The sequence below is a fragment of the Arabidopsis lyrata genome, assembly GCF_000004255.2.
Source record: "Arabidopsis lyrata subsp. lyrata unplaced genomic scaffold ARALYscaffold_7, whole genome shotgun sequence".
Lineage (NCBI taxonomy): Eukaryota > Viridiplantae > Streptophyta > Magnoliopsida > Brassicales > Brassicaceae > Arabidopsis > Arabidopsis lyrata.
Genome location: NW_003302549.1, coordinates 22,644,238 through 22,657,997, shown reverse-complemented (window position 1 = coordinate 22,657,997; position 13,760 = coordinate 22,644,238). Strand labels below are relative to the sequence as shown.

General features: G+C 32.3%; 2 protein-coding genes across 2 annotated transcripts; both read right to left on the bottom strand.

Annotated features, from left to right (window-relative positions):
* Nucleotides 1–1,789: 1,789 nt before the first annotated feature.
* On the bottom strand, nucleotides 1,790–2,767 carry LOC110226280. Its single transcript, XM_021017336.1, has 2 exons — nucleotides 2,209–2,767; nucleotides 1,790–2,169 (listed from the first exon to the last, which is right to left on the bottom strand). The coding sequence occupies exon 1, from the start codon at nucleotides 2,728–2,730 to the stop codon at nucleotides 2,293–2,295; it is 438 nt and encodes a 145-aa protein (XP_020872995.1). The 5' UTR covers nucleotides 2,731–2,767; the 3' UTR covers nucleotides 1,790–2,169; nucleotides 2,209–2,292.
* An 8,725-nt stretch (nucleotides 2,768–11,492) lies between these two features.
* On the bottom strand, nucleotides 11,493–12,186 carry LOC9304750. The gene is made up of 2 exons (XM_021018513.1): nucleotides 11,990–12,186; nucleotides 11,493–11,959 (listed from the first exon to the last, which is right to left on the bottom strand). Exons 1-2 carry the CDS (start codon nucleotides 12,090–12,092, stop codon nucleotides 11,493–11,495), a joined length of 570 nt encoding a protein of 189 aa, XP_020874172.1. The 5' UTR covers nucleotides 12,093–12,186.
* Nucleotides 12,187–13,760: the final 1,574 nt, after the last annotated feature.

Sequence of the window (13,760 nt, the reverse complement as noted above, 5' to 3'; positions counted from 1 at the left end):
CTGCAGTTTCTGTTTTCTAAATTTTAATTTTTTGTATTCCAAAATTTCTCGAACGAAAGCACATGCCAATATTTAAGATATTTGCTCTAATATATTTTCGCTAAGTTTTAAATTTAAAACTATAGGATCTAAATAATTTTATTGGGTCAGGGGAACAAAATTGCAAATTATGAAATTTTGATGCAAATATTAATCGTATATTGCGTAGGATTACTTATTGTATACAGTATACTTACTGCTAACAACTTCTAGGTATTTCTTCTTCTTCATTTTTTTTTTTTGCACAGCAATTTATACTGTAGATTTATTATAACTATAATATAGTTATGAAAAGATAAATTGTGTTTAAAGTTTCGGAATGGGTTAATATATATGATTTCAAATTAAGCTTAGAATATACTCATTCTGTTAAACACTTCTTCTTCCTTTCTTCTTCAACAAGGTACTGCATATACTCTGATACTTCCTAATATAAATTTCAATTAAGAAGAACACTTTTTTCAAAAACAAAAGAACTAATGTTTGAAAACGCATTTTTTCCTTATTTCCGCCATCTTTGTGATTTTTGTTTGTTTTCTGGTTCAAAATAAATAACTAGAATTGGATTTCTCTTTCGGGCATTCCATGGTTATTGAAGTAGTTATGATTCTATACATAATACTTAAAGTATTTGATTCATTGTTTATTGATCTCATCCAACAAACCTTTTGACCGAGAATATGCATGTGAACCAATAGGTTTCCATTGTTAAAGCAGCCATGTCACTCATGGGCCTACTATATACCACTAAGTCTTTACCTCTGCAAAAATATTAATGCATAATAAATAAAAAAATTAACAATAATTCATACTAAAATTTAAGAGAAATCGTTCCTCTATATCTTTGAATCTATTATATCCCTCTCTCTCTTCTTCCCCATTTTCTCTCAGTCTCTCCATCTCAAAGTAAAAATGGTGACTTTTGTTGGATTTCTAAGTTTTATTGTTTTTTTCTTTGTTATTTGTAACCAAAATCTGGAGACAGCATGTGTGGATGAAGAAGATACTGAACTTCCAGCAACTTCTTCTTCAATTGCTGAACGTAAGTCGTTCAATAATCCCCTAAATCTTCATCTTGTACTTTTTATCACTTAAACCATATCAGTAGTTTTAAGAATCTCTAAAAAAAAATTAAAGATCAAAGTCGGTTCCTTTGTAACACTGTTATTCTGGATTTTACATTTTATTCTTTACTCACATCATGTCCTTGTTGTTTCATTGTTGTCTTTTCAATAATCAACTTCTCTTTCTATTGTTGATTCTAATAAGTCTTTCAATAATCCACTAAATCTCCAGCTTGTACTTTTTATCACTTGAACTTAGCTAAAACAGTAAAAACTTATGATCAAAACACATGACTTTAACCATATGAGATTATGAGTAGTTTTAAGAATACCTAAAAAAATTAAAGATCAAAGTCGGTTCCTTTGTAACACTGTTATTCTGGATTTTACATTTTATTCTTTACTCACATCATGTCCTTGTTGTTTCATTGTTGTCTTTTCAATAATCAACTTCTCTTTCTATTGTTGATTCTAATAAGTCTTTCAATAATCCACTAAATCTCCAGCTTGTACTTTTTATCACTTGAACTTAGCTAAAACAGTAAAAACTTATGATCAAAACACATGACTTTAACCATATGAGATTATGAGTAGTTTTAAGAATACCTAAAAAAATTAAAGATCAAAGTCGGTTCCTTTGTAACACTGTTATTCTGGATTTTACATTTTATTCTTTACTCACATCATGTCCTTGTTGTTTCATTATTGTCTTTTCAAGAATCAACTTCTCCTTTAATTGTTGAATGTAAGTCTTTAATTTCAATAATCCACTAGTACTCTGTTCACTTAAACCTAGCTAAAACAGTAAGAAAATATTATCAACACACATAACTTTAACCATATGAGTAGTTTTAAGAATCTCTAAAATTAAGGATCAAAGTCGGTTCCTTTGTAACACAGTTATTCTGGATTTTAGATTTCTTATTACTCACGTCATGTTCTTGTTGTTTCATTATTGTAGCGACCCAACGTTCGGACGAAACACCAAACCAAACGCAACCATCTTCAGCGACCTCACGACCTCTTCCTCCAATGCAGACGCATCCATCTTCATCTACCTCACGACCTCGCGCTCCAATGCAGACGCAACCATCTACCTCATGACCTCGCGCTCCAATGCAGACGCAACCATCTTTGTTTGCCTCACGACTTCGCCCTCCAATGCAGACGCAGCCACCTTCGTTTTCCTCTAGACCTCACCCTCCAATGCAGACACAACCATCTTCATCTTTCTCACGGCCTCGCGCTCCAATGCAGACGCAACCATCTTTGTTTGCCTCACGACTTCGCCCTCCAATGCAGACGCAGCCACCTTCGTTTTCCTCAAGACCTCACCCTCCAATGCAGACACAACCATCTTCACCTTTCTCACGGTCTCGTCCTCCGATGCAGTTATCTTCATCTTCCTCAAGACCACACACTCCGATGCAGACGCAGCCACCTTCCTTTTCCTCAAGACCTCACCATCCAATGCAGACACAGCCATCTTCATCTTCCTCACGGCCTCGTCCTCCGATCGAGACACAGCCATCTTCATCTTCCTCAAGACCTCACACTCCGATAATGAGGCAGCCATCTTCATCTTCTTCAATACCTCATCCTCCAAATGGGACACAACCATCTTCATCGTCTTTACCACCACCGGAGAGACAACCGAGCAGTTCACAACATAGGAGGCATGAAGCATCATCATCCTATTGTGGTAATGACAATCGATTCCTTAACATTGCTCCAAGGCATCATCATGAGAGAGATCACCCCGAGTTAGTACCCGAGCCTCACCATATGGACGCACTGAGTTGGATGGCACTGGGCTATTGCTTAACGGCAGGGCTTGAGTTCAACAGCATATACGCACAAGCGCATAATGATCCATTCAAACTCACCCCAAGGTTGATATATATGTCTGTGATCAACATGTCTGCGCTCATGAATCTAATTGGAGCAAATGCAATATTGGCTCGTACGATGCCAAGAATTGCGTTTATGCTGGATAGACTTGGGTCAGTTCTCGTGTTAGTCAACTCTATCCTAGCTGCGAATCCAGCTCTACCATTACCATACGCTGTAGCGTATGTACTGGGTCTAATATTAGCCTATATATATTGCTCAATTTGCCCTTGATCATCCTTAGTACTAAACAATAATGTTTCCTTATTGTTGCCAATTTCCTTATTTAAAATGTAAACCGACTTTAATTTTAACTGTTCTCATATTGTTGCCCATTTCCTTATTTAAAATGTAAACCGACTTTAATATATATATATTTTACATATTTTGGGAAGATTGTCTTGAAAATTTGTTCGTATGGAAATTTTTGATCATGTGCTTTATGGCTTATAAATTATTGAGAGAGAAAATTTGTTCTTAAACATAATTATTTATAGAAATATCTCTTTTGTTTTAAGAAAAATTAGACATAGAAAAATAAATAATTACGACATTTTAAGAAAAAGAAAGTACTACTAAGTGGCACTTGACTATTTTCTTGTGAGTTTTATAGTTTTTGACTATTTTCTTTCCTTCCGAAAAGGCCACGCATTACTGAAGGTATCATTTGGGCTAACATGAAATTTGAAGTTCAGCCCATCGCATTAGCTCCAACTATGAAGAAAAGTTTGGTTTTAATTAGCTCCAACTCTCCAAGTAGTTTAGGGTTTGTCGGAGTCCGACCAACTAAACTATGCTTTCTAAAAATAAAAAAAAATCAAAAAGAGCTTTTTCTTTCATGCTTTCGAATATCAGAGAAAAACTGAAGACAAATTTTATTTTGCCATTTGATTTCATGCTCTCGAGATCTTGTTCAAAGAAAAGATGAATTTTTTTTTTTTTAGCTGTAAGTAGCTAGATTGTCTGTGTGATATGGCTGCCACAATAGTCCTACGAGCATATTCACTTTAATATATTCGAACTCACTCACACATAATTAAACTCTTTTTTTTTTTTTCGTTCCACACATCACATAAAAGGATAAAATTTTGAAACAAGCCAACTAATTACTTCCAGTCATTGGGAAGATAATAAAAAATTGCATGTACGCATTTTGCAAATAATCTCTGTCACGCCCTTCGTATTTGGGAATTAGTTTGTGTCATAAACAAACAACATATCTTGCTAGTTGCTACACAGACGACTTATCTATTGTATATAGGGAGAATCTTTTCAGTTATTTATTATTATTCTTGTAATTCTTTGACAATTCTATAGAATTTTGGATGCTTTTTGTGAACTTTAATGAATCGCATGTTACACTATCTAAACAAACTGTTAAATTTTCCTAAAGAACAAGAGTTTTTTTTTTTAAGTTGTATATCTTTATGGGTACTTTTAGCATATGTAACTTTCTATTTGACCAAAGAGAGGATCATAAAATATTTGGAGTTAACGTTTTCTCGAAAGTCTTTCCGGGTCTACATAATACAAGTTAACTAAACATCTGTACAGTATAATATAGTATTTTGTTAAATGGATAAACTATAATATGCCGAAATAAAAATTAATTTTAAAAAAGTGATAAAAATAGTTAAATTAGGGATCTATAGATAGACAAATTCAATATCTAGCATAAACCTAGATAGAGAATGCTTTTATCTGCATTAGGCTCTCCTACATGTAGAGCATCATTAGACCCATCATGTAAGGATCAAAGTCACTTGAGACGGGAGCAACGTCAATGGAATTGGACTGTATCCTCGATGTCAATCTTTGTATAAATAAATCAACTAGTGGTTTTGAACTTGGATTCAACAGCTCAGGATGTCTCTAAAATAATGAATAAAAAAGTTTAATCATACTCTAAAACAAAAATTTCAAGTGTAACAAAAATATCGAAATCAATTGATTAACAAAGAAACAAAAAGTTTATTCACCTTAGTAATTTGTGCCCACGCTTCATTAGTCATTGTGGGCATTCCAGTTCTTGGATCTGGTGTACATGACTTACGTATACTGGTGTATAAACTAGTTAGATAGAAAAGTCTCCTTTTAAAAGTTTTCCAGCTGAGCTCATGACCGGTTTGCTCAGCAAAAGTTTGAATAAATTGGGTTTTGTTGATTGGATTATTAATTTTGCACTCTTGGAGGTACATTGTGTAAAACGTTACGTCAAGATCAGGTGTCCAAATTATATTCTCCTACGATATAATATATATGCAACGATTATATAGGTAATATGTATATATATCAATCATAGTCCATATAGTACACATTGTTAAGTTATGGAAAATAATTACTTACTGTAGCATTGTTACCGATACAACACATGCGACGCATTTTTGACTATATAAGCTTTTGACATGGATATAATAAAGTAATAGAAATTAAAAAAAATAGATAAGTAATTTTACCAGTTTTAAATAGAAGCATTCTAGAAAACAGCACTTCTTAAGTTTGTTTTATTACCATACCACAACTCTGATGACAGAAAATAAAATTGAGGAAAACTTCAAGAATATCAAAACCCTTGTATTTTAGAAAATCTTTCTGAAATTCTTCGAATGGTTCCTAAACAAAAGAAAAAAGGAAAAAAACTGTGGTAATAGAAATATGGGATTATGGTTTATGGATACATATTCAAATCTTATGATATTTTTGAAAATTTTATTATTATTATTATTATATATGAAGGTAGTTTAGAGTATCTCTTGAAAACAAATCCAATAGAAAATTTTACCTTGGTAAATAAGAAAAGGCTTGTTTTCTGTAGTTGGAACTTGTGAGAAGACTTCAAGTTGTTAACTTTGAAATTTATAGTTAGAGATATGTATCCACTTTACACAAAAAAAAAAGAAAAAAAAAGATATGCATCCGCATGTAAAAGTCATTAATGTATCACCTTCAATAGGCAATCTTTCATAGTAATAACTAATAATTGAGTATTCATACTAGTAGCAAAAAAATTGAATGATGCATGCAAGACATTCATTATTCAAAGACAGAAATATGAATTGACAATTCATTCTTTTTGAACGTACAAAGAACTCAACAACACAAATCCTTGACTTCTTCAAAAGTGTCAAATCCAACACTTATATACAAGATTTTCTTTAAGTGTACAATGATTACACTTAATCAAAAATTACTCACACCTAATCTATCCTTTCGTAAAACCCGACTAAAATTTAGTGTAAGCCTAATTATTTATTTTTTATCATGTTCACCCAACCTTGAAACAAAATAAAGATTATGAACACTCACCTTCTAAGCTTGCTGTTTTAAAAATTTTGAATTTACAAACTTTGTACAAGTTGTCTAAGTGTTATTGCCGGCATAAGTCCTCCCTAAACTACTTATAATAACCCCAAAAACCCTAACAAATCTTCTAAATAATCTCCACACAAAGAATATACTTGTTTGTCAAGTTTACCCCTTTCCAAACCTGTCATAGAGAATATTTAGTAACAGCCATAGATCCACATGCCAAGTCAACTACCTGCCTCTTCGCCACGCCACATCAGCAGCTCCTAGTGCCAAGTTATAGCTTTCTACATCTTTGTATTGACTCCTGATGTAGTTTATGTTCCCATTAGAAACATTATTAGCGGTAATCTCATCTTTCCGCATGAAATCCCAAGTGATACAATCCCCTATATAAACATAATTCCTTGTTCAAAAAAAGAAAACATAATTCATCACTAGCTTTCATTATAACCTAAATGCCGCTAGAAAATCATCACTCCTTTCGTTTTGATCATATATAATAACATATACAAGCTTTCATATGCGATATGCTCTTCGAGTTTCACTAAAACGTATATTAAAACTCTTTAACCACTTGAGATTAAAAAATATTGAACAGTTTGAGAAGTATGAACAAACATTTTGCTTCTATTTGATTTGAAGAAATTGATATCAGAAGAAATTGATGTCAGAGAGTAATGATAATTTAATGTTCAAAACATGAGATTCATTAAGTTGTTGTTAGAAATTATTTATGTTTTTGCTAAAAGTTGTAATGGAGATTTTGCCCAGAAACTAGAAGAGATCTAGGGAAGAATTACATTTCATGAAAATATTGAGAGGTTGTTTATATATCTAAAGTTCTAAACTCATGATATGGTTACGAATAATGTTGATGATTCATGTCTTAGTTGTTTCTGCTAATAGATATCTTTCAAAATTAAAGTTTGATAGTCTTACTTGCAATCAAGAAGATGAAAAGATTCTATTAAATACCTTGGCTATATATTTTATATATAAAGATATAATTAGTTACAAACCTCAATTATGAGAGTTTATTGAACGAGATTATACAAGCAGAAATAAAAACTAGACTATATATATATTTGTTGTTAATTAAAATTTATATTATTGTCTTTGTTTTGTTGCCTTATTTTCTAATGAGAAGTTTTTCCAGAAACTCTCGCCTATGGGGGAGGAGACTTATTCATATGAGGGGCGAGCATTAACCCGTCTTCTTTTTTTGTCGAAAAGATATTCTCAATCAAATGATACAAGTTATCGACAAATTTCCCCCGCGACTCTCGCCAATGGGGAGGAGCGAGATTCATCTGAGGAACGAAGCAATTGGAATTCTGAGTAGAGTAGTCATTGGAACTGGATTGTAGCTTTGATGTCATTACGTCTATAAATAACTCAAGTAGTGGCATTGATAATCCGGGATGTCTCTGAAATAATGAATGAACAAAAAGTTTTAGATATACCCTATAACTAAATTTTAAAATGTAACAAAAACTATTTTTTTTTGAAATCAAATAATTCACAAGAATTGAAAAGAAACAAATATGTACTCACATTAGTAAACTGTGCCCACACTTCGTTAGTCATTGTGGGCATTCCAGTTTCTGGATGCCATGTACATGTCTTGCATATGCTGATGTACAAACTATTTAGATAAGAAATTCTCTTTTCTAAACTTTTCCAGCTGAGCTCATGGCCGGTTTGCTTAGTAAAATTTCGAATAATTTGGGATTCGTAGATTGGATCATTTATTTCGCGCTCTTGGAGGAATATTGTGAACAATATTACATCAAGATCAGCTGTCCAAATTATACTCTCCTACGATAAAGCATGTGATCACAACATTTCCATATGAACAAATTTTCAAAGGAAACTCTTCCCAAAATGTATAAAATCTTTCTATAATATATAATTAACGTCGGTTTACAATTTTTTTTTTTTTGGTGCACCAGTCGGTTTACATTTAAATAAAAGAAATAGGCAACAATAGGAGGACAATAATTTTATTTAAAAATAATAGACAAACTGAAGAAGAGCATATAATAAGACTAAAACCAGTAAAATCGGTAGAGCTAAAGGTAATGGTAAAGTTGGATTAGCAGCGAGGATGGAAGTTACTAACACAAGGACGACTCCTGATCTATCCAGTGCAAACGCAACTCTTGGATTCGTACGGGCTAATCAGAGCCGTGCCTAAGATTTTTCATGCCATAGGCGAAAAAAAAATTTTGTTTGATGTTTAAATATTTTATCAAAATTTAAGCAAAATTTAAATAAAATTTATTAAAGACTAATATGTCAAAATATTATTACAAAAGAATTTTGCTTAAATTTTGGTAAAATATTTAAGCATCAAACTAATTTTTTGTAATTAAAGACTAATATGTGAAATAAAAAAAAATTGAAATTTTTTAACGGTGTTGATAGATATATTTGTAAATATACTATTAGTGCTATTAGTAATAACTTATAACTACTCCTTGTATTTTAAAGATCTTCTATATGGGGATGTGCCTTTAGTCAAGTGGTTAAGTCCATTGGACTCCGCTTTCCCCACCGGAGTTCGACTCCACTCAGTCGCGTTACCCCGCGTAGTAGGGATTGGCTATGGATCGGGCCTTGTCGATTCACAGATGTCAAAAAAAAAAAAAAAAAAGATCTTCTATATTTGTATGTTTATTATAGTTTCCTTTAGTCTAGGACACCTATGGCTTCCTATATTTTACAAAAAAATTAAAGGTTAATACCTATTATAACTTCACGATAACACCTATGGCTTCCTATATTTTTTAAAAAAAAATTAAAGGCCATAGCCTACGGCGGACCCAGAATTTTTTTTAACCCAGGTCATAATAAAAAAGAAAAGTAAAAAATATAACCAAAGATGTCAAACTGGGAATCGAACTAGTGTTGGGGGGTCATTTAACTCAGAATTGCCAACTCAGCTGCAGTTTCTTTATGATCCTTTACAGAAAAATATTTATATCATTACTAGGTTATTTACCCCCGCTACATGGGGGTTTGTTGTTAGCCATAGTTTAAATATATTTTTAGGGTTAGTAATCATTTAAGTAGCTATAGATTGATATTAGTAATGCAAACATATTATAATGCTATTTAAAATTTTGTTTTAATAAGAAAGGAAAAAGTTTATAGGATAAAATTTGTTGCAAAACATATTACAAATATGATGTATGATTTTCTCTTATTTTTTTTTATATTATTAAAGATTTTTCTATTAGTAAAGAAAGTATATAAAATATTAGAAATTAAACTATCAAAACATGTACAAATTTAGGCATACATGTATTTTTCTTATCTATTAGTAAAATGTTTTTGCTATTAATCTAGCAATTATAGAGTAATATATTCTTGACTAAAAATCTGGGTTGACACCTCCCCATTTTTACCCTTAACCGCAAGAACTTATTTGTTTTTAGTGATAATTCAAAAGATTTTTTGGGTGTAGGAAAACCGCGACGTCCCAAAAACTTATGTGCTAGCCGCTGCAAAAAAAGCTAATCGGGACAGGTGAAATCTAATCAAAGACATAAAATTTCAAAAAATATATATATTTTACTGAGAAATTTTAAGTTGGCCAAAAACATGGTGGCTATGTAAAAAAAAAAAAAAAAAATAGAGACTTATATAGAGAGAAACATGGCTGCTGATGAGAAGCACGATTCTTTATCGTTCTCTTAGTTCGAATTCGTCGAATTCAGACTCGTATCACCACACTATTGCTGAAATCTCAAGCATCTCGCAATATTTTAGTTATTGATGATTATGTATAGTTGTGAATGAACTCACTACCTTATAAGTTTCAATTAACAATTTTTTTAATATAATATTAAGTTAATATTTGTTTCTAATATAAATTATGTCATAATTTTCTTATTTTTTAAACTTTCTCACGTTAATTAACTATATTATTTTGAATTAGGAAAGTTTCCTAATTTATTTGGAAGCTAACGTTATGAGACTAATAATTATATTTCCTTTTTATATTATATTACAGTAATTAAATTTTACATTTTTAATATGCATATGTCGTGTTTCAAAATTTACATTTCTATTATTTAAGTCTATACTATAATCGAGTATGATCAGAATAGTTATGATTCTTGAATGAGAGTCCAATACTATAAATTAAATCGAGAGCATATATAGAACCACAAAAAACGATTTACAAAAAAATAATCTATGATCTTGCACAAATCCTTTATACAAAATTTAGTAACCTTTTCGACCCATCCGCCACCCTTCATCTTTAACGTGGCAATTCGAAACGACACAATGGATGGATATGATTTCTCACAAACCACTCTATAATAGACTCCTTGTCAAACATGTGTCCACATGGTAAAATCATGATACTTGTTCGGTTGTTCCATCGTCAAACTCTTCCAAACAAATAGTGTACATGTCATTCTCACCGACGACATCACTATCTAATGATCAAAGTCAAAACTATCATCGTGTTCAACCAATAAGCACAGAAACACGTAGAATGGAACAACTTTTCTAAGCTTTTGTTTCAAAAAACTTCTCCAAGCTAAGATGGAGCTTCTTCGTCATAGATAAAGTTAAGCTCGTGCTCATCCTCAAAGTCAAAACCTAGGATCTTCAAAAGTCACATTGAGCGAAACTCGAAATACTTCTACAAACTGAGGTCGAGTTGCTTCTTCAGTTTGATGATCAGAGTCAAAAATAACATCTCGCTCATCCTCTAAACCAAGATCTTCTTCTTTGAGCTTTTTTTTTGCAAGAATTGAAAGTATGTTATTTTTTGTTCTATTCTAAATTATAGAACGCTATTTATACAGAAAACTAATACTTTAGTATTTAGAAACTTTCTTGCTTTTTTTTTTGTTAAGTAAAATTTTTTCTTTTCATTATTAACCTTTTCCTTTTCATTTAAACCCAAAAATTTCTATATGTTGTTTTTCAACATTTGACATTTTTCTCTTCTTTACATATATATTGTTTTTTTTTCCTATTCATAAGATTCTAATATAGAAAATATTAGAATGTAAAAATGTTAACTACAATGATGGCTAAAAATGTTAATTGATGAAGTGTTTAATCATGATTGGTGGTTTAAAATCCCACGAGGACGGTTTTAGGAGCTTATAGCCTCGACTTTTATATAGTATAGATTTTACCAGGTCAGTTGACCTTCCTCTCTTCTTAATTAGTGGGTCCGCCCCTGCCAGTGTTTCTTATTTTACTGAATAGCCACGGGCCTGGGGCTAATACCGCGTTGGCTCCGATTAGTAAACACAACGCATTCATAGTTAGCATGGAAATTAGTATGAACCGTGGGCTTAAGTTTCTGGGATCATTAACTTGGGCGTAGATACTATTAAACTCGAGGCCAGCGCTGAGACAGTAACCCAGAGAAACCCAGCTGATCGCATCCATCTGGTGCGGCTCGGGTACCAACCGGGTGTTACGTCTCTCCTGAAAGTGTCTTGGAGCGAGGTTAAGAAACGCATTGTCCTGACCAGAAGAGGATGATGATGCTTCAGGGTTTACATTACTACGCCTCCTGTTTGGGGAATTTCTTGGGACTTGTGTCTCAGGAGGTGTTAGCGACGATGACGGCCTCTCAGTTGGAGGGCGAGGTGGTAAAGGACACTTCTGGATAGGAGTTTCTTCTCCGCCAATTGAATGAGAAGGATCACCTTGTTCAATATCTTCATCCACGGTTGCTGTCGGCTGAGGTTGATTAGTGATAATAACGATAATAAGAACCAGGAAAGTGAAAAATGCAATGAATGAAACCATGTTAAGGAGAAGAAGAAGATGATAGAGAGAAAAATGGCAAGGAGAAGAAGATATAGAGATAATGGGGTTTTTAAAGAGGAGCTACTTCTCTTATTTTTCTAATTTTCTTTTTATGATTTAACTTTTTTTTCCTTTTTAATTATGTATCACCAAACTTAGAAGGTCTAAGAGGATTTACTATGTCATGTGGATTAGAAAAATATGGAAATAGTAGTATTTCTTAAATTGAAACCAAATCACCTTAGGATTTTTAATATTTGGTTTGGTTGGAAGTTGAATTTTAAACACTATAAAATTTTAATATCAAATTCTTTAAGCTACTACAAATTATTTCATTTATTTGCCAAATAACAAACAAAAAAAGAATGAAGAATCAACTGTGTTTTATATAGTTACAACAATTCCGTTTTACATGTAGCTCTTTTTATGGAATATCTTGCATATCTTTAAATGAAAAAAGGATTAGTCAAGTGATTTATTTATCGGCCAACCCGAAAAATTCAATAAGATTGGCAAGTGAATAGAATCCTGTACCGAAGATCTGAACTTTAAAACTGAACACAATGTTCATCATTAACAATTGCGTTCCTTGACCAATAAAATTGTTAAGACCCTATAGATTTAAAGGAAAACAAAATAAAGCTTTTGGTATGTGCTTTTCTTCGAGAACTTTTGGAAAAAAAAAATAGAAAATAGAATGTGCAGATTACAGACTGTCAAATCAATCGCATTAGAATTTGTCTTTATTTTATTATAGCTGTTATTTGTATTTATTTTATTATAGCTGTGATTATAAGAGGTTCACCCCTTTATTTCATCCAATTAAAATATGTCACCTAATAATAATAAAAAATTTATTTAATTATAAAATTAAATTTGCCACTAAAACGAAATTATGTATCGGTTTACGTTTATTAGAAAGATTAGGGTTTAGATTTTATGATTAAACGAGGATAACTATCGGTTTGGGTTTATAAACAAGTTTAGATTTTACAATTAAACGACGGTTTAAATGACGGTTTGGGTTTACAAAGGAGAATTAGGGTTTAGATTTTTTACGATTAAACGAGTTTAAATGACGGTTTGGGTTTACAAAGGAGAATTAGAGTTTAGATTTTGTAATTAAACGAAATTATATATCGGTTTGGGTTTATAAAGAACAATTCTTGGGTTCACCCCTAGGGGGCAACCCTTTCATTCACCCCTCTAAATAATATGGAACTAAAGCCGCTCGACCGGAAGAAATTGAAAATTCACGCGATACGATTCCTATCGTGCGCGACGGCGCTGTCGGAACATATCTAGAGCTGACTAAACGACCCTGACACAACTCCTTCTATGTCTGAAAGAGAGTTTCTGCTTCTGCTTTTGATTGAGTTTCGAAATTCAAAGTTCGTTAGAGAGTTAGGTGTCTTTGGTTCAGATAGGACACTCAGAAGCTAAACCATAGATCTTTCTTTCGAAGTGATTGTTAAAACGGGAATCTCGAAGAGATGAGCTTCATGTCTGTATGAATCTCTTGCATTATAGACAAGCTCTAATGCTAAATTAGAAGAGCTTCTTTCGTGGTCTTTTCCTATAGTGAACACAGTCGTGGAGTTGTCATCTACACTTGTGTGTAGTGAGTTTAGTGGAGATTGGTCGACTCTTATCATTAAACGAAGACTC